This window comes from Sorex araneus, chromosome 5 (assembly GCF_027595985.1).
Source record: "Sorex araneus isolate mSorAra2 chromosome 5, mSorAra2.pri, whole genome shotgun sequence".
Lineage (NCBI taxonomy): Eukaryota > Metazoa > Chordata > Mammalia > Eulipotyphla > Soricidae > Sorex > Sorex araneus.
In genome coordinates, this window is record NC_073306.1 from 10,887,530 (window position 1) to 10,905,902 (window position 18,373).

The window sequence follows — 18,373 nt, forward strand, 5'->3', positions numbered from 1 at the left end:
TTCTCCACCACCACAACTGAGACAGAAACTGCCACTCCATCCCCCACACCACCACAGCCCAACACCACAGTGCCTCTCCTGACGTCTCACCTCCTCACACAACACAGCGCACTATCCACATACAGACATTTTAGGGTTGGAGAATAGCACAGTGGGTAGGGGGTTTGCCTTGCACGCGGCCGACCCTGATTTGATTCCCAGCATCCCATATGGTTCCCCAAGCACCGCCAAGAGTAATTCTTGAGTGCAAAGCCAGGAGTAACCCCTGTGCATCGCCGGGTGTGACCCAAAAGGAAAAAAAGAAAGAAGAAAGGAAGAAAGAAAGGAAGAAGGAAGGAAGGAAGGAAGGAAGGAAGGAAGGAAGGAAGGAAGGAAGGAAGGAAGGAAGGAAGGAAGGAAGGAAGGAAGGAAGGAAGGAAGGAAGGAAGGAAGCACAAATTAAGCAAGGCAAAGATACAAGGAATTGGGATTCTGGTCCTTCCTACTTTTGAGGGGAGGACTCCCAAGCGGTGGTGTGAGGGGCCAGGGATCTGTTCCCTCAAGCTCTCAGTCCATCCGGCCCACGCTTCAGAGCAAGGGCCAGAGAACACGATGCTGCTTGAACCCTCCTGCTGGCCAGTGCTCAGGGAGCCCATTCAGTCCTGGGGGACCGTGTGGTGTCAAGAATCAAACTGGAGTCTGTCACATGAAAAGCATGTGCCTGAAACCCTGTGCTCCCGTTCACAACAGCCAGAATCTGGAAACAACCTGAGTGTCCGAGAACAGATGACTGGTAAAAGAAACTTTGGTGCAGCTACACAATGGAATACTAGGCAGCTGTTAGGAGAGATGAAGTCATGAAATTTGCTTATAAGTGGATGGACATGGAGAGTATCACACTGAGTGAAGCGAGTTAGAAAGAGACGGATATAGAATGACTGCACTCATTTGTGGGATATAAAATGAGACTGACACCCAAGGACAGTAGACACAAGGGCCAGGAATATTGCTCCACAGTTGGAAGCCTGCCTCATGAGCTGGGGGAGAAGGCAGATGGAATAGAGAAGGGATCACTGTCAATGATGGTTGGAGGGATCGTTCGGGATGGGAGATGTGTGCTGAAAGTGGATAACGGACCAGACGTGATAGCTTCTCAGTATCTGTGTTGTAAAACATAATGTCCAAAAATAGAGTATAAGGGAAATTGCCATAGAGGCAGGAGGAGTGTTGGAGGTGGAAGGGGATACTGGGGACATTGGTGGTGGAAAATGTGCAGTGGTGGAGGGATGGGTGTTCAATCATTATATGACTGAAACTCAAACATGAAAGCTTTGTAACTGTATCTCATGGTGATTCAATTAAAACAGACAAAAAACAAAACAAAACCAAAAAAAATCCCTGTGCTCTCTGGCCCTTAGTTCGGTTTCTTGGAGCTGGAGCAATAGCACAGTGGGTAGGGTGTTTGCCTTGCACGTGGCTGACCCGGGTTCGATTCCCAGCATCCCATATGGTCCCCTGAGCACTGCTAGGAGTGATTCCTGAGTGCAGAGCCAGGAGTAACCCCTGTGCATCGCTGGGTGAGACCCAAAAAGAAAAAAAAATTAGTTCGGTTTCTTTATCATTCCCACCCCCTACACTCATCTCTAACACATCTGCGCCTCCCCAAACGTGGGTGGCCTAGGGCCGTTATTTCCACACTTGGCTATCACAGCCAACTTTCCTGTGGAGCACAGACTTTTCTGTAAGCAAACGAAGCAGATTTTTCTCCGTTTTTCCAGGACAGCAAAGTCTCGATGACTCACATCCCACCCACCTTCAGCCCCAGGTTCACTCACCACAGTCCTGGCTCCCTGGCGGTCCCCCTCAGCCTCAGGAGGCACCCACTCACAGCACGCCAAGTTATGAGAACCCTGGAACTCCCATCAGCTGATTTGCCTTCCCTAGCATAAGGCTCAGGAAAGCAGAAACACTATTTATCAAGTGCCAAGGACAGGACCATAGAGATAGTGAAGTGGGTAGGGCGCCTGCTTATACAGGGCAGACCTGGGTTCCATGCTTGGCACTGCATATGGTCCTGCGCCCACCAGCAATGATGGAACACATCACCAGGAGTGAGCCCCGTGCACCTCCAGGTGAGGCCCCAAACATACATAGAAAAGTGGCAAGGAGTAAGTGAAAATAGTTTATTGAAACGTTAAGTACTCTCATCACAGACACAGAGAAGGGAGTTCCAGCTTCTAAATGCTAAGACGTGGCAACTTGGACTATGTTACAGTGCAATGTGGCTCCAATAAAATTAAAAAGAGGAGATCAAGCGGCAAAAAAGAAATGAGAATGCACAGCTTCTCTGCAACTGCAGAAACCCCTTGTTCCAGCTGTGAGTTAGCTGCGGCATTGCGCGGAAAGCTTGCGTCCTCTAAGACATTCTGGTTTGACCAGGGCACAAAATCAGCAAGTGGCCAGCTTGCAAAAGGCACATTTCTGTGATAGCTCCTAAATGTCTCCCGGAAAGCCTGAGAAATATCGTTAATCAGGTAAAAAGTTCCCACCTCTAGACGCACCTTTGGCAAGGTGATAGATGCTTCCTGAGGACTGTAAGGGAAAGCGGGGTCCTGGGGGGAGGGAAAGAAACAACCGTGGACAGGATGAAGAGCTGAGCATTCAGCCTGCCCAACGGATGAACAGCGACACAGCACCAGGACCCTTCTAGAAATCGCCAGCATCTTCTCCATCTGAGCTGGGTCAGGGCCATCTTCTCCGCTCATTTGTGCATCTGGGTTTCCTGCAAACTTCCGAGATGCCAGTAGGTCACACTCATCGCCCCCAGGGGCAGCGCATGGCCACTCTGCTTTCGTCTTCACTCACACCATGTCACAAGGAAAAGCCAGCTGTGGGGTGGGACGCGGGAGGGGGGAGGGGGAAGGGAAGAGGTGGGGGATTTGAGAACTGAAGTCTGGATGCTCGGCCAGAAGAAAGACAAGCCAGCCTCGCGGAGTGTGTCAGTCTGCACGCGAACTTGTCAGATCAGAGGATTGCTGAAAGGGAAGCCGGACCTAGCCCAAAGGCCTGAGCACACACATGTGAGAGGCCCTGGTTCCATCCCAGGCACCACGTGGTGCCCCCGGCACAGGCAAGAGCGACCTCTGAGCACTGCCAGCTGTAGCCCCCAGTTATAAAACACCAAAACCTTGTTCTTGGGGGGAAAAAAGGGAGAAACTTGCACTTTTTTCTCTCCCAACTGTTCTCATGACTCAGTTTCCAAGACCCTAACGTGAACAGGTGCCTGGACCATCACTGGTCAGTGGTGGGAGGGCTCAGTCGGCTTCTCGGACATGACCTGGAGCTGGGAGTGCGACCAGCAACGCCTGATGTTGCTAACCTAGAACGTTTCCAACCTGCCCGTAAGAAGTAAAACGTTGGGGTGCACTCAAACCCCTTCATAAGGTAAGTGGCTCGCTAAACTAAGCGTGTTCTCAATTTCCCCAGGCAGTCGCTATGCTTGGAATCACCAAAATATATTATGTGGGACAGAAGAACTTTCTCAAAGGAAAAAAAAAATTGTCCAGCACTTGCGTTACCATGACAAACCTTCTGTAGTGTAGGTTCACAAAGATCCTCCCTCCGTGTGGATATTCATTACTGTAGGCTGCGGAGGCAGTGCGGAGTTAACATCTGTGCTCAGATACACAGGAATCCAATCACCCATCATGCCATTCCATCAGTAGGGACCAGCTATAAACACTCTATGTGGGTACTTTACCCTACTCTGGAAATACAATCAAGAGGGAGTGCTTTAAGGCTACTCAGATATTAAGGCTACTTTGGTTATTTCAAGTGTCTATATAACAAAGGCCATCTTTTCCCCTTTTTCCTTTTTTCCAAAAGGGTGTATATGTTGATCACTACTGCCATCTTACGGAAAGAAAAGCTATTACAAGTCAACTATCAAGGGAAATAGGATTTTACGGTTTCCTGTCCACTTTCTATGGCTCCAAACTGCCCGTTTCAGAATACCATTAAATTCTCACTTTTTGGGCAATCTTTCAAGCAAGATTCCAGCAGAATAGAGACGTTTAAGGTTAAACTTTGGTGTTAGAAGTGAAATTTATTATTACGCAGTAAATACAGGTGTTATTTTTTAAAATGCTGGTTAAAGTTATAGTGTCTGTATCTTGTTTCTCATATAAATAATGGGAGTCACAACTGGAACAATTAATCCTACAGGCACACAGGGACAAGATAAAAAGACAATCACAGGTCCAGAGCGATAGTACATCGGGAGGGTATTTGCCTTGTATGTAGCCGACCCAGTTTCAATCTCCGGCATCCCATATGGTCCTTCGAGCCCACCAGGAGTGATCCCTGAGTGCAGAACCAGGAGTAACCCCTGAGCATCGCCGGATGTGGCCCCAAAAGCAAACACACAAACAAACAAAACCAAAATAAAAAAATCCCAAATCCCAAACACAGCCTACAGATAACTCTGCACATTCCTTTAGGCCTCTGTCTGCTGGTCCCGGGTCACCCCATTACCTGGGTCACAACCCCTCAACTTCTGTGTTCCCAACTGGTGCCAGGAACGCTGCTCGCATCACTCAAAAATGTTTGACTCCGGGGCTTCCTGTATTTCCTTCTCAATAGGGGCTGGACCCAAAGTCAAGGCGAGGGAAGAAAAACAAACACGAAACTGTAAAAAAAGGATTGTTGCTGTCTGTTTTCCCACAGACTCCTTTAAGCAGATACAAAGTTACAAATGTATTTTGAAAAATAATAAAAGTCTGACAGGGCAAGGAAGATGCTGAAGACATCATCACCACGGCGAGGAAAGTCCAGCAGCTCGGCCTGGGCTCACTAGACCACAGAAAGAAGAGGCGCAGCCAGGGGACTCCTGGGGAGTGTGTGTAGCGGGGAGGGGGGAGGGGAGGTGGGGGCGGAGGAGCTGGGGGAGGGTCAGATGAAGACCCAGACGCTGGCAGAACCTCTGTCCTGCCCTAGTCTGCGCCCCCCTCCCTGCAGCATGCCAGGGGGTTCAGACCCTCACCCCAACCCTGGGTAAACAAGAACCCCAGCAGGTGTGAGGGTATCGCCGTTACCTCCTATGTCAATGGAACCGACAGTGTGTGGCTGGAACCGAGTGTGGCCAGACCCTACCACGTGTGTCTTGAACCTAGGGTGTGTAGCCAGACCTTAACGTGTGTGGCCGGATCCTATGGCGTGTGTCTCGGACCTACAGTGTGTGGCCAGAACCTACCGCATGTGCCTGGCCCCTACAGCGTGTGTCTAGACCCTACCGTGTGGGCAGACCCTACGGCATGCGGCCGGACCCTGTGCTGTGTGTCTGGACCCTTCCATGTGTGGCCAGACCCCACAGCGTGTGTCTGGAACCTACCGTGTGTGTCTCAAACCTACCGTGTGTGGCCGGACCCTGCCGCACGTCTAGACCCCGCCCCACGTGGCCCGACCCGACCTCGTGTGTCTGGACCCTACCTACCGCGTGTGGCTGGCCGTGTCACACCGAGAGAGGAGTGAGGGTGCCCGGGGGGACAGGAGAAGCAGCTTTTACAAATGGTCCTCCAAGGCGCAAGTGGCTGCGAGGTCCAGCCCTGGGGAAGGGCAAGAGGTGGGAGTGACATCCGTGGTGTGCTGGCGCCCCTCACTCCGGGTCTCCCCCGAAGGCCCCTCTCAGCGGGGGGCCTCCGAGGCTGTGTTTCCCAGCAGCTCCTGGGAACGAGGCGGCCGGTCTTGGTTCACGGGCCACACACACGGCGAGAGGCGAGGTCACCAGCACGCCGGAGCCGCCGGGGTCTTTCGGGGCCACAAGCATCCTCGGAAGCCCCAGCAGGAGTGTGACCTGTCCGGCGGGGGTGGTGGCTCTCGAGGTCCTGCGTGGAGCCTGGACAAGGCGGCAGGCAGGTGTGCGCATGGGGTGTCCCAGCGCCGGGCCAGCGAGTGACATCCCCACACATCACAGGCGCCCGCCTGCACGCGGGGACACGGCTAGGAGCTGTGAGGGGGGGAGGCGCCGCGTCTTTCTCCAGAGTCCTCTTCGCAGTGAGCGTGATACAAAGGTATAAAAGAACCAGCATATTAAATGCCATAAAAAAATGCCATCGCTGCACAGACACATCTGGCACGACGCTAAGAAGGTAAAAAGCATCTTGTCCACATAAAACGCTACCACTGCTCCCAGCTAAAGTCATCCTCTCTCCCAAAGATGAGGAAGAAGCCTTGGATCGTCAGGAAGATGACGGCGTTGCCCGCGAGCACCAGGCCGCAGGCGCCCCACTTGATCTGCAACAGAGAAGAGGGAGACAGTGAAGTCTTCACCGCCCCCTCCGGACGCTCTGGGGATCCGTCACTTTCTGCCCTCGGAACAGCCAAGAAAACATCGCACAGGACTGCTCAAAGGCCGAATAACCAAACGGGCGGAAGGTACTGAACTATTCTGCCATCAGCCCGACTACACCGTGACGCTAGTGGATTAATTCTAGTATAATCCTTCACTTTTCCCCCAGGAGACGGATTTCTCTCATTTTCAGCAGACCATGATCGCCTGGAGTAAGGTATGTGCGACAGGATGAAAAATGGTCCAACTAGAGTCCTGGGTCCAGAAAGGGCTTTGGGCATCGCCTTCTTCCATGCAAACGGGAGTGGAGGCATTGTGCGTCATTTATTTTCAATGCAAGAAAGACAGAAGGACAGATGCCTGATGTTTTCATTATCGGTGCTATGTGGACATGCCAAAAACAGTAACAAGTCTCATAATGGAGATGTTACTGGTGCCCGCTCGAGCAAATCGATGTGGAGTAACAAGACAAGGGATGAGGGGTATCAAATGTGGGCAAGTCCTCAGGCCTGAGTTATAGGCCTGAAATGAGGGCAGGGCAGAGGAGGGGGGCTGGTGGTCTCACAAAGGCATTGGTCAATGGTCTTGGGCACTTTGATGGGTAGCTAAGAGGCAACTTTATACACCAAAAACCATGAAGCATTTTTAGCATGAGACCCAAACGCCAACAATTAAATTCTTCAACAGTTGAGAGTATTGGGGCTAGAGAGACAGCCCAGCAAGTAAGAAGTTTGCCTTGCATGCACCCGACCTGGGCTTGATCCCCAGCACCCATATGGTCCTCTAAGCACCCTGAGGAGTAATCCCTGAGTGCAGAGCCAGGCGTAAATCCTGAGGATCACTAGGTATGATCCAAAAACCAAAAATCTGAGTTTGCTAAGGAGGCTGGGGGGGGTACCTTAGGACACTGGTGGAGGGCCACTGGCACCAGTGGGGAGTGTGGGGCTGGAACACTCACTGTACTCGAGAAACTGCATATTAACAACTTTGGGGGTGTAAAGAGAAGCTAATTAATTTGAAAAGAAGGTAGCTTTTCAGGAAAGATAATAGGAAAGGGGGAGGGAGGGAGGGAGGGAGGGGGGAGGGAGGAAGAGAAAGACTGACGTTTAATAATCATCTGCATTATTTAACACAGGACAGCAGCTTTTTCAGCAGGCGGGTGGCTTTACAGAGCCACAGCTGGGAACGAGAGCACCCTCTAGTGGGCATTTTTGGTCAGGAATTTAAAAAACATCAAGGATGTGATACAGGGCCAGAGAGACAATACAGGGGTTAAGACACCTGCTTTTCATGCAGGTGACCCTATTTCAATCTGAGCATCGTCGGAGAAGTCCCTGGGTAACACTGGGTCTGGGGGCTGGAGCGATAGCACAGTGGGTAGGGCGTTTGTCTTGCACGCAAAGTTCGATTCCCAGCATCCCATATGGTCCCCGGGGCACTGCCAGGGGTACTTCCTGAGTGCAGAGCCAGGAGTAACCCCTGTGCATCACCGGGTGTGACCCAAAAAAGCAGGAAAAAAAATAACAACAACAACACTGGGTCTGGCCCAAAAAACAGGGGTTGGGGGGTGGGGCTAGAAAATGATGCAGTATGGAAAGGGAGAAGCCACAATCTTTCGGGTTCTATGTTTTGTTTGGAGTCACTCCCAGTAGGGCTCAGGGGCTATTCCTGGCTCTGTGCTCAGGAGTGACCCCCTGACAGTGCTCAGAGAGGACCCCCATTCGTGGGGCCGGGGATTCCAGCCAGGGGTCAGCAGCGTGCCTTCACCCCTGCGCTGTCTCTCTGGCCTGGACACAGCAACCTTGGCAGGGAACCTCAGTTGGTCTCGGGCACAAGAATCAGAGGACAACGACCGTGCACTGAGGCCCCTGCACTGGCGCCAGCGAGAAGGTTCCGAGGGCTGCCCAGTCCCCCAGCAGGGCCTGCTGAGCCCCCTGGGCACCGGAGGGGGGCCAGTATCTGGAGTTCAAAGCCCTCCCAGTCAGCCTGCGCCAACCCTTCCAGCCTTAATCTCAACCACGCCCTTTCACATTTAAGGGTCGGTGAGCACTGTCTAATGGGGAAGGACCTGATAAATATCCTCCTGGAGTCACTGAATACGATCAGAATGCCATAGGGGCACCAAGGAGGGAGAAATTCGAACTGTCAACCAAACGCTGTTTATCTGAGAGGCGCCTTCCAATGCTAATTCAATTCTCTCTCTTCTTGGTGCTCTCACGGCATTCCGGTCATGGCCAGGGATTAAATAGGACCTCTGGGGCTGGAGCAATAGCACAGCAGGGAGGGCGTTTGCCTTGCACATGGCCAACCTGGGTTCGATTCCCAGCATCCCATATGGTCCCCCGAGCACCGCCAGGGGTAATTCCTGAGTGCAGAGCCAGGAGTAATCCCTGAGCATCGCTGGGTGTGACCCAAACAGGAAAAAAAAAAAAGAAACTAAATTAAAAAAATAAATAAATAGGACCTTTATGGGACCCTGTTCCCAGAGACGAAGTGGGAACAGAGCTGGTCTCTGGTGGTCCTTCTTAGGGTCTCACCATAGCAGTTACAGGGTACCTGCTGGATGAACACAAGACTTGTGCTTCACCGACAGGTAAAGCTGCTTTACCATGAGGGCTGGGGACAGTAGAACAGGCCAAGCACTTGCCTGCATGGGCTTGATCTGGGTTTACACCTGGCATCACATCGGGTTACCCCGAGTCCAGCCAAATGTGAGCCCTGAGCACAGAGCCCGGGATGAGCCCTGAGCACTGCTGGGTGTGGCCGCCAAACAACAACAAGCGTGTCTCCTTACATTGAAAAGGTCTGTTGGAGACAGGGAAGGAAGCGAGTAGCACGGGAGACAACAACCATCACAGAACTGCACCCAGTCGGGATGCTGTAGACACACAAGCAGTTTGTGTCCATGAAGATGCTGAGAGATTCACTGAATCTTCCAGCCGCTCATAACCACCTGCTGAAGGGGGCCGGGAGCCTAGTTGCAGGAGAACTTGATGCTGCTCTTATTGGAACTAGAACGGCCTTGCATGACAGTCTCTGTGGCTTTCCCTAGAGGCAAGAATTTAAGAAAAGAACCCAGAGAATAGCTTCAGGTAGAGAATGGCAGAAACTATATGATGTCTGGCTAAGAGTTGTAAGAGAAACAAAGAAAGACTGAGTGAAAGATACGGCCAAGGTACAGAGGGTGGATCGAAACGGGGGGAACAGGACCGGGAGAAGCTAACGGGCCCGTGTGCATGCTGGCACGAGAGCCCAGGACTCAATCCCCGGCACCAGAAGGTCCCAGGAGCACTGCCAGGAGCCACCCCTGAGCTCAGAGAAGGCCCTGAAGACCACAAGGTATAGCCCAAACCCTCCCAGCAGAATCAATACCGTAAGAAAATTAAGTGGGGCTCCGCCGAGATGTGATCCCAGCGGCTGCACATTTGTGGCCTCTCCGCAGCTGCACGAGCATGACTCCAGAGGCCAGCTAAACTGCTTTTGGTACCAGCAGCTTCTTGCAGAAATGTCTCTAGATTGCAAACCAAGCCGTGGCCCCATACCTGCCCAGGAGGGGAAAGGTTTTTCTCTCTCGCCTTTTCCTTGCTGGGGTGGGGAGGGGGGTGGGAAGGGTGTGGCGACCGCCATACTATGAGGACCACTAATGAGAGGTACAAGCTTGCAATGATCCAATTTCTGGAAGAAATCTTCCTGGACTTAGTTGCTAAAATACAGAAATCCAAAACCACGCGGCCGCAACAGCAGCCGTGCGACCTCGTATCTCTTCACAGCAGGTCTGACTCTAGTGGGGAACTCCTAACAATAACAGTGAGGTTTTTGTTGAAAAATTGAATGCAACCAAAGTAAAGAGAAAGTAAAGTGAAATTTATCAGTTACACAGGCGGGGGTGAGTGGATGGGGGGATGGGAGGTATACTGGGTTTTTTTTTGGTGGTGGAATATGTGCACTGCTGAAGGGATGGTTGTTTCAGCATTGTATAACTGAGGCTTAAGCCTGAAAGCGTTGTGATTTTCCACATGGTGATTCAATAAAAAAAAAAAAAAATTAAGTCGGGGAATGAGAAGGAAAACATGCCCGTGTGTATTAAAACCTGAGCTCTGGAAATGCAGCCCAGGGCTCCTGACGTCAGCGACCATCGGTGGAGAAGAACAGAGTTCGGAACTTACCACAGCCACCCGGGCAAGAATGATGGGAAATCCAAAGGCAGAAACGACGATCCCGGTGGTGAAGAAATAGGCCAGTTCCCGACAGGCGCTGCTGGTGGCGTCAGAGTCGTACGTGGCTCTTTTGGCGATGAAGTAGGGAATGGGGGAGATGGCGTGGAACACCAGGACGAACAGCGGCCAGTAAACACTGCGGTGGAACCCAGAAGAAACCCCATGGAAAGTCAGCCACAGTGTGAAGGAGACACACACACACACACACACACACACACACACACACGCTGTTTCAGTTACTGTTTCAACCAGCCATGGTGGCAAGGTTTTCATCCAATGGCCCATATTAGAGCATGAGGTGACTTCTACCGGGGAATATATAGGAAATAGTCAAAATTACAAATCGAAAGTCCACGGACACGGAGATAGCCGGCAGGGCGCTAACTCCTCGGTACGTGACCTGCCACCTGTGTTGCTGCTCCTGCAGCGCCAGGGGTTGCCCCCGGAGCCTCGCCCCTGCAAGCATGTGCTGCCACCAGGAGCCCCGCCCCTGGCTCGACAGTCCGACCAGGGCCAGAGACCTGCATGGCCGTAGAACACAGTATAGGGCCACGTACATTTTAATCCCACTAAGATCTTTCTTTTGGTGGTGGGGGGGGGCCTTCCAAGCAGTCCTCGGGGGGCTCCTGGCCCACTGGGCCGTCAGTCCAGCGGGAGGGCCCCAGGGCTCGACGCTGCCCTGGCGCTGCAGTGCCGGGAGTGCCCAGGCCCCCCCGAGATGCTGGAGCCCTCTGGGATGCACCCGGGGAGGCGCTGGGAGCACGCGGTGCCAGGACCCAAAGCACCGGGTACGGCACACGCCAGGCACAGGTCCTCGAGCTGGGCCCCCGTAAGGCCTTCTGGGCACTCGAGTTCCAGGGTCTTCAGTGAAACCCGGGTCCTCGCTGGGGTTTACGAAGCCTGCGCGCGCGCGCGGAGATCACCCTCGTCCTCCTCGCCCTCTGCGCCATCTCCCAAAAGCAGCCCTCCTGGACCCTCCGTCCCAAGCGTCACCCCCCTGCCCTGCACCCCCCAAACTTTCTGCCCGGTGTCTATTCCCCGGGGGCTGGAGGTGTCATGGCCAATCACCGTAAGTGAGGTGCCGCGTTAGTCGAGGAACGAAATGATAGATTCTGAGTAGGGAAGGCACGGTGGTAAACATGTGACTCCTTTACAGAAGGAAGGACAACTTCAGGCCAATTTTACGATCAGAAGTGAAACTACTAACGCTGAAATGTAAACCCTTTTCTTCCCAAACTCCACTGGCTCGGTTATTAAAAGCCGCCCTCCTACCTTCCGATTCCACCGTCTCTCGGAAACGACGCCAAGGTTTTGCGCCCCGGGAGTCAGTCCCGTCTCCCGATGGGGAAGTGCAGGGCCTGGCCTGGTCCCTGCAGTCTCCCGTCCCACGATCCCCCGGCACCAGGCTCCCTGGCCACCCAGCCCTGCTGGCAGGGGCCGGGACAGCTGGCGTGGCCCCGCGCCCGGTGACTTCCCGTTCCTGCCATCGGGCCCGGGAGGCAGGTGGGCACAGAGGCGTCTCCTTCAGCAAGGCCACTCCGGGCGCCAACACGGAGCTCGGCCGCCAGCTCTGAAACGCCCGAGGCTGACACGCACGTCGGGGGTCACCGAGTCACACCGTGGCGGGGGCTGGAGAGTGTCTCTAGCTCCTCGCCCTCCCCGAGCAGGCAGGGAACAGAGGCAGAGACCGGCAGGGAGGGCTGTAACGAGGCCCGGCGGTCCCCTGACGGGCCGCAGCTGAGCGCTCGGAATTCCTCCCGGAATACACTGGCACAAGTTTTCTGAGCAACAGCCCAGGAGCCGCCACACGCCCACACAGGAAACCGCCGGCAGCCGTCTGCGGGAGTCGCAGACAGCAACCTTGTGGAGGGACAAAACCTCGACGTGAGGTGCACGGGCTTCTGCACACTTCCTCAGAGATGGGCGGTGTTAGAGACAGGGTCAATCTGTTGACGAGTGCTCATCTATACTTATAAATACGACTTTTTGGTTGGGGCCCCGGCTGGCGGTGCTCAGGGCCTACTCCTCAAGGTGCTCCGGGGGCCAGACGGGTGCCGGGGTTCAAGCCCAGTCAGCTGTGTGCGGGGCAAGCGCCATAACCCCGGTGCGCCCTCTCTGGCCCTTACTTCTTAAATCATACAAATGTACTATTCAGCAAGTATGGGAGACTTACAGGGTTGGCTTCTCTGTAACAGGGGGAAAAGGAGATGCTGGAGGCTTGCAAACCATAAGGCTTTCCTACCCGCTATCCCAAGGCAGAACGTTCCTATCTGGGACGACTTGGGAGGCTCGCGCAGGGGGGAGGGGGTCTGAGAATATGGCAAAAACGTTGCGTATTTGTGAACAGTAACAGCGTTGCAGAGCCCTGGAATAACCCCCCCCCCCCCCGAATCCCATCCAGTGAAAAAGGTCCCTGTAGTGGCAAGAGGGGCCAAGTCCCCCATCCAAGGAGCCAATGGGGGGGCCGGGGGTGGGAGCAATACTACAGTGGGGAGGGCGTCTGCCTTGCAGTCAACCTGGGTTCGATCCCTGGCATCCCACAGGGTCCCCCGAGCTCCACCAGGATTAATTCCCGAGTTCAGAGCTGGGAAAGCCTCGCTGAGCCTCGCTGGCTGTGCCCACCCCCTAAAAACACAACTCCAAAACAAAGGGACGCGCCAACAGGACTTGATTTATAAAAACAGATGCTCAGCCCGGAGCTCAAAGCAGTTTGCTTTTTTCTAGCAGCAGGTGCAGGCCAGTGTCTCACCTGACACAGTCACCAACTGGAGGTTCCCAGGAGGCGGCCTCGGGCGGGGAGAGGCAGGACAGGAGCCACGCAAGGGGGATCAGGGGACCAGCCCCCCTGGGGGAGCGCTCCCGGGGAGAAGGCTCTGGGCAGAGGTAAGCGGCCGCTCATGACTGGGGCCCTCCTGACCCATCCGGGGCCAGCTGGGCCAAGAGATCTGAAGTCACCAGTGTCCTAGCCACCTGCCCCAGGGGGTCTCTGCCGCCCCTCCCCTGCCAGCCAGTCTCCGGGGAGTCAGTCTCGCCCCACCCACCCACTCACCCACCCACCCACACCCCCACGCCGAGCCCCCACGTTGATCCCAACCCGCATCTCCCTCCTTCCTTCTTTCCATGCCCCAGTGCCCTGAGGATACGAACCAGCTCTCTCCGCTCTGCCCAGGCTCTCGCCCACATCTGGATCACAGCCCCCTCAAACCCAACACCCACCCCTCCCCCTAACCCACACTCCTGCTCCAGTGCTGGCCGGAAGGGATCCCCTCCTCTCCACCCCAGGAACTGGCTATGTCCGACAGAACTGGGTTCTGCCTCTCCCCACTCCACGCTCCCGTGCCCGCCACGGGCCACGCGTGGTTCCCAGCTGCCTCCAGTCCTGCGGCCTTACTGTCACCCCCTCTTTGCTTACTGGTCCCTCTTGTGGCCGGCACGAGGAAGTGCCCCCTACCAACGGCTGCAGAACGGAAGTCGCTCCGGGACCAGCCGGCCCCCCCACCAGGAATGCCTTCCCCAACGCCAGCCGGCCTAACTCTCCCGGCTCCCCCGTCTCTAAAACACTAACACACTGCCCAGGCCGGGAGACGACAGCTTGGCGGTGAGGGGCACCCAGACCGGAGTTCGAACCCAGGGCATCAAGGGGGTGGCCTTGGGGGGGTCCCAGTCACTGCAGGGCCCCAGTCACATGTTCAGGCCCATCCTCAGGCCTGAACATGGAACCAGCCAATGCATGTGGCTGAGTATTGCCGGGAGTGGCCCCAGGTTCCCTGAACACTTCGGGGGAGCCCCCCCCAGCCCAAAACCCAAATAACACCGTTCTTCCAGGTAGACTTTGGGCCCCGTGCAGCTCTGCGGCCCCTCCTGACTCTCACTGGACTCACACCGAGGAGGGGGCTCCAAGGGGCGGGGCCCTGCATCCCTGCCACCCCAGCTGGTCCAGAGCTGGGTTCAACAGGCGCAGACATCTGTCCGGCGAAGGAGCTGCTGGTGGTGGTCTGGGAGCCGCTAACTCAGCGGTGAGAGTCTGGTGCTCCTCCAGGAGCCACGCCCCGTTCACAGGCGCTGTAACAGTGACAGAGGGACAAAAGAGGAGGCGAACTGCCGACTCACCCGTAGTCCTCGAGGGCACATCCCAGCATCAGGAAAGTCAGTCCGATGGCGCCGCTGAAGGATAACGCCACCAGAGCTGCAGAAAGCAAAGCCCAGGGTTACGGCTCTGGCGGAGAGAGAGGAAGGGGGGAACGGGAGTGGCGACTAACGCTGATCGTTCCTGGGGGGGCGGGGGGGGTGATGAATCACACGCAGCGCCCGTTACTCAACCTTGTGACTCTTCTAGAAAGGGAAGTCACTGGAGTGACGCTTGGGCAGGGTCACTCATGGGGCCGCAGAGATTGCAGCAGCTAGGGTCCTTGCCTCGCACACTGCCGACCCGGGTTCAATCCCGTATGGTCCCCCGAGCACCGCCAGGACTCATCCCTGAGCACTGAGCCAGGAGTAACCCCCGAACACCAGCGGGCGTGGCCCCCAAACAAAACTAACGAACAAACCAATGAGACTCCTCTCCTCTGATATCTTCAGCCGACCCCAACTGCACTCAGACCCTCTGCACTAGACAGAAAGACTATCGCACCCGCCCCGGCCCCCGAGTCCTGGGCTAAATCCACGGTGGCCCCATGAGGTGGGGCCACTAGCGAGTGGTCAGGTGAGCAGAGCGGTGGCGGGGGTGAGGGGTGGGGGTGTCCCGGGAGCGGGACCAGGCCGTGGCGCCCAGCCCTCACCAGACGGGACCCCAGACACCTCCATCTGGGACTGGCAGCCCGAGTTCAGGACCCAGCACTGTCTGGGCCGCAGGGCTCACAGTGGCCCACCCTCCCCTCCTGTGCTGAGGTGCCCGACGCAGGCCCCGACCACATGTGCCTGCCCCACACAGGCCGGGGAGGGGGGGAGGGGTTCCGGTCCCCACTCTTCTCGGTACACACTGGCCTCTCATCCCCACCCCCCGCTGTAGTCACGGCCCCCGGGGTGCTCTTCCAGAAGCATGGAGGTGTGGCCCCTGCCGGCCTCCACGTGTCACCCTCACTGCTCACCCACCGCTAACGGGGCACAGGCCTCGGGGGTCAACGTCTCAGGGCTGGTCTCCATAGCACGCCGCAACCGCCCCAGAGCCTGACTCTGCTCTCGCCTGGCCGGTCTACACAGCCCGCTGCTCCTGCCAGGGAAAGCCTGCCTGACCCCTGGGGGCCCGTGCAGGCATCGCCTCTTCGGGGCCAGCGCTCTCCCTCCCTGGCACCCGGCGAGGTCATCCCACCCGTGCTCGTTTCTGACAAGGCCACAAACCGGGGGGACGCGCTTAGGACAACGGATTTCTCTTCTACGTCCAGCGGCTGGACACCCGCACTGCAGAGGCCGGGGGGTCAGGCTCCTTCGGAAGGAGCTCAGGCTGCTATTTTCCACCTGGGCCCGGGGGACGCTGCTAGGCCGCAGACATTCCCTGCGTGTCAGCAAGCAAGGGACCCCGGCTAAGTGACCCTGGTGGCAAGAGCCGTGGAATAAGGGCTAAATCCAGGGTCTGAGGCAAGGGTGGCGAGCTTCCAGTCGGGCCGCCCCAGAGAGCCTGGGAGTCATGTGCTGCCTGGATGGTATCGCCTGAGACCAGGCTATAAATAGCCCCTTGGCAGGATAAAGATCCCCACCCGAGGGGCAGGAAGAGCCTTGCTCTGCCAATGCCCGGTGCAGGTTGCTTAAGCTTGGGCACTCACTCCCGATCCTGCCTCCATCCCATGATGCATGCCTGGGTTCCAACTGCCCTTTCTTATCAGGACCCCAGCCCCTGGTGGAGGGCTCCCTCCAACCTAATCTCATCCTAAGCTTGGTCGCATCTGCAAAGATCACCTTTCCCAAGCAGGGTCCCATGCACCGTCAGAACTCAAATCGCCTACTTGTGGGGGGAAACATATCTTTGTGCTCCTGCTGGATCTATACCTCAGACACTGAAACAGTAACACACTCCCGGATCTATAACCCAACAGTAACTTCCCATCTATCCTTTCACCCCAAACATCAGGCGTTCAAGACTGCCACAATAAAAGTTCAATGATCTGCAAATGCTTCCTTCCTTTTGTCCCTTTACACTTCATAGCCTTTCCTTTTAATCCCGCAGTTTCGCACACACTCACATCAACGCTATCATGATTTGATCATCTACAGCCGAGTATTCAAATGCTACTTGTCCTGTGTTCTGAACTGGTTTCAAATGGATCTACTCCGCAGTGGGCACCGTCCAAGGAAGTCAAGTCTACTAAAGTGATGTCAAATAGAGAAAAAAAGTCAACCAGGAATGTTTTCAAAATGTGACTACTGCTAACAGCTCACACACATGAAATTCACATCGCACACTCCGCCCCCGTGCAAACATATGTATGCACACATTTATAGTCTGTGCTGATTAATTGAGGAGGGGAGGCTTAAAAGAGGATAAAAAGGGGCTGCGGGGGGCGGGGGGAAACTGGAGAGACAGTACTGCCAGGTTCAATCCCCAAAACAAAACAAAAAAGACCAAGATGGGAACAAGTGACTGTGAAAAGTCCAGCATCGAACGGCTTCCTACGAGAACTGCAGGAGCCCCTGCGCTCTCCCCCCGCCCCCCTCCCCGCCTCTGAAAGCGCGCAGATAAGAGAAGGGTGTTCGCGGTCCCCTAGTATCGCGCCCCGTTCAGACCCACCGCACCGACGCTCGGCGCACAGATAAACCGCGGGCGGCGGGACGGTCCCCGGCGGCCCGCGCCCGCCCGCCCGCCCCGACTTTCCCCGCGCGGCAGAACCCCCGGGACCGGGGCGTGAAGTTCCCGGGGCCGGGGACGCTGCGGACAATGGACCCTCAGCAAGAAGCGGAAAACTCTGCCGAGGGCCAGGAAGGGGGCGGAGAGGCGTGAGGGTGGACAGCGGGAGGGGAAATCCACCGAAAACCTCGGTGAGGGGGGCGTGCACAGGGGCGGGCGGGGGCGCTCGGAGGAAATGCGGGCGGGCCGGGGGGGCAGATGCTCCGAGCGCTGTAGCCCGGGGGTCCCGGAGAGGTGCTGAGAGTCCCCGAAAAGCCCCTCCACCCGCACCCCAGGGAGAGGAGGGAAGGAGGATGGAGGGGTGCCGGGGCTGGGGGAGCGGGTCGTTCCCCGCCCCTGCGCTGGAGGGGCCGCCCCGGTGTGGCCCGGAGCGGAAGCGTTCGCCCCAGCACAGCACTCGCGGGCCTGGGGTCGCGGTGGTACCTTTAACGCCTGCCATGTCTCCCAAGCCGGGGCCGCGGCTGCTTCCGGCTTCCTGCCACCGCCCGGGACCCCGCCCAGGCCCGGCCCCGGCCGCCCGCCGGAGCCGAGCCCGCCCCCGCCGCGAGAGCCACGCCCCCGGCACGGGAGCCCCGCCCCTCCACGCAGATCCCGCCCCTTCACCCTTCCCAGCCACTCAGAGCTCCGACACGAGAACCACGCCCCCTGTACGAGAGCCCCCACCCTCACCCTCCTCCACGCAGATCCCGCCCTGAAGCTCCAGAGCCCGCCCCTTCACTCTTCCCAGCCACTCAGCTCCACCAGGAGAGCCACGCCCCCGAACAGGAGCCCCTCCCCTCCACGCAGATCCCGCCCTAATCCCGCCCCTTAACTTTTCCCAGCCATTCAGAGTCCCGTCATGAGAGTCCCACCCCTTGATGTTCCAGACCCGCCCCTTTATACTGCCCAGCCACTCAGAGCCCAGCTAGGAGAGTTCCGCCCCCTACACAGTAGTACCTCTCCTCCGTTAATTCCGCGCTGATGCTCCAGAGCCCGCCCCTTTATTCTGCCCAG

The 18,373-nt window shown here is 56.4% G+C and overlaps 1 protein-coding gene across 1 annotated transcript; it reads right to left on the reverse strand.

Annotated features, from left to right (window-relative positions):
- Positions 1–2,900: 2,900 nt before the first annotated feature.
- LEPROT (leptin receptor overlapping transcript) lies at positions 2,901–17,922 on the reverse strand. Its single transcript, XM_004607094.2, has 4 exons — positions 17,804–17,922; positions 14,653–14,728; positions 10,492–10,678; positions 2,901–6,270 (listed from the first exon to the last, which is right to left on the reverse strand). Exons 1-4 carry the CDS (start codon positions 17,817–17,819, stop codon positions 6,154–6,156), a joined length of 396 nt encoding a protein of 131 aa, XP_004607151.1. The 5' UTR covers positions 17,820–17,922; the 3' UTR covers positions 2,901–6,153.
- Positions 17,923–18,373: the final 451 nt, after the last annotated feature.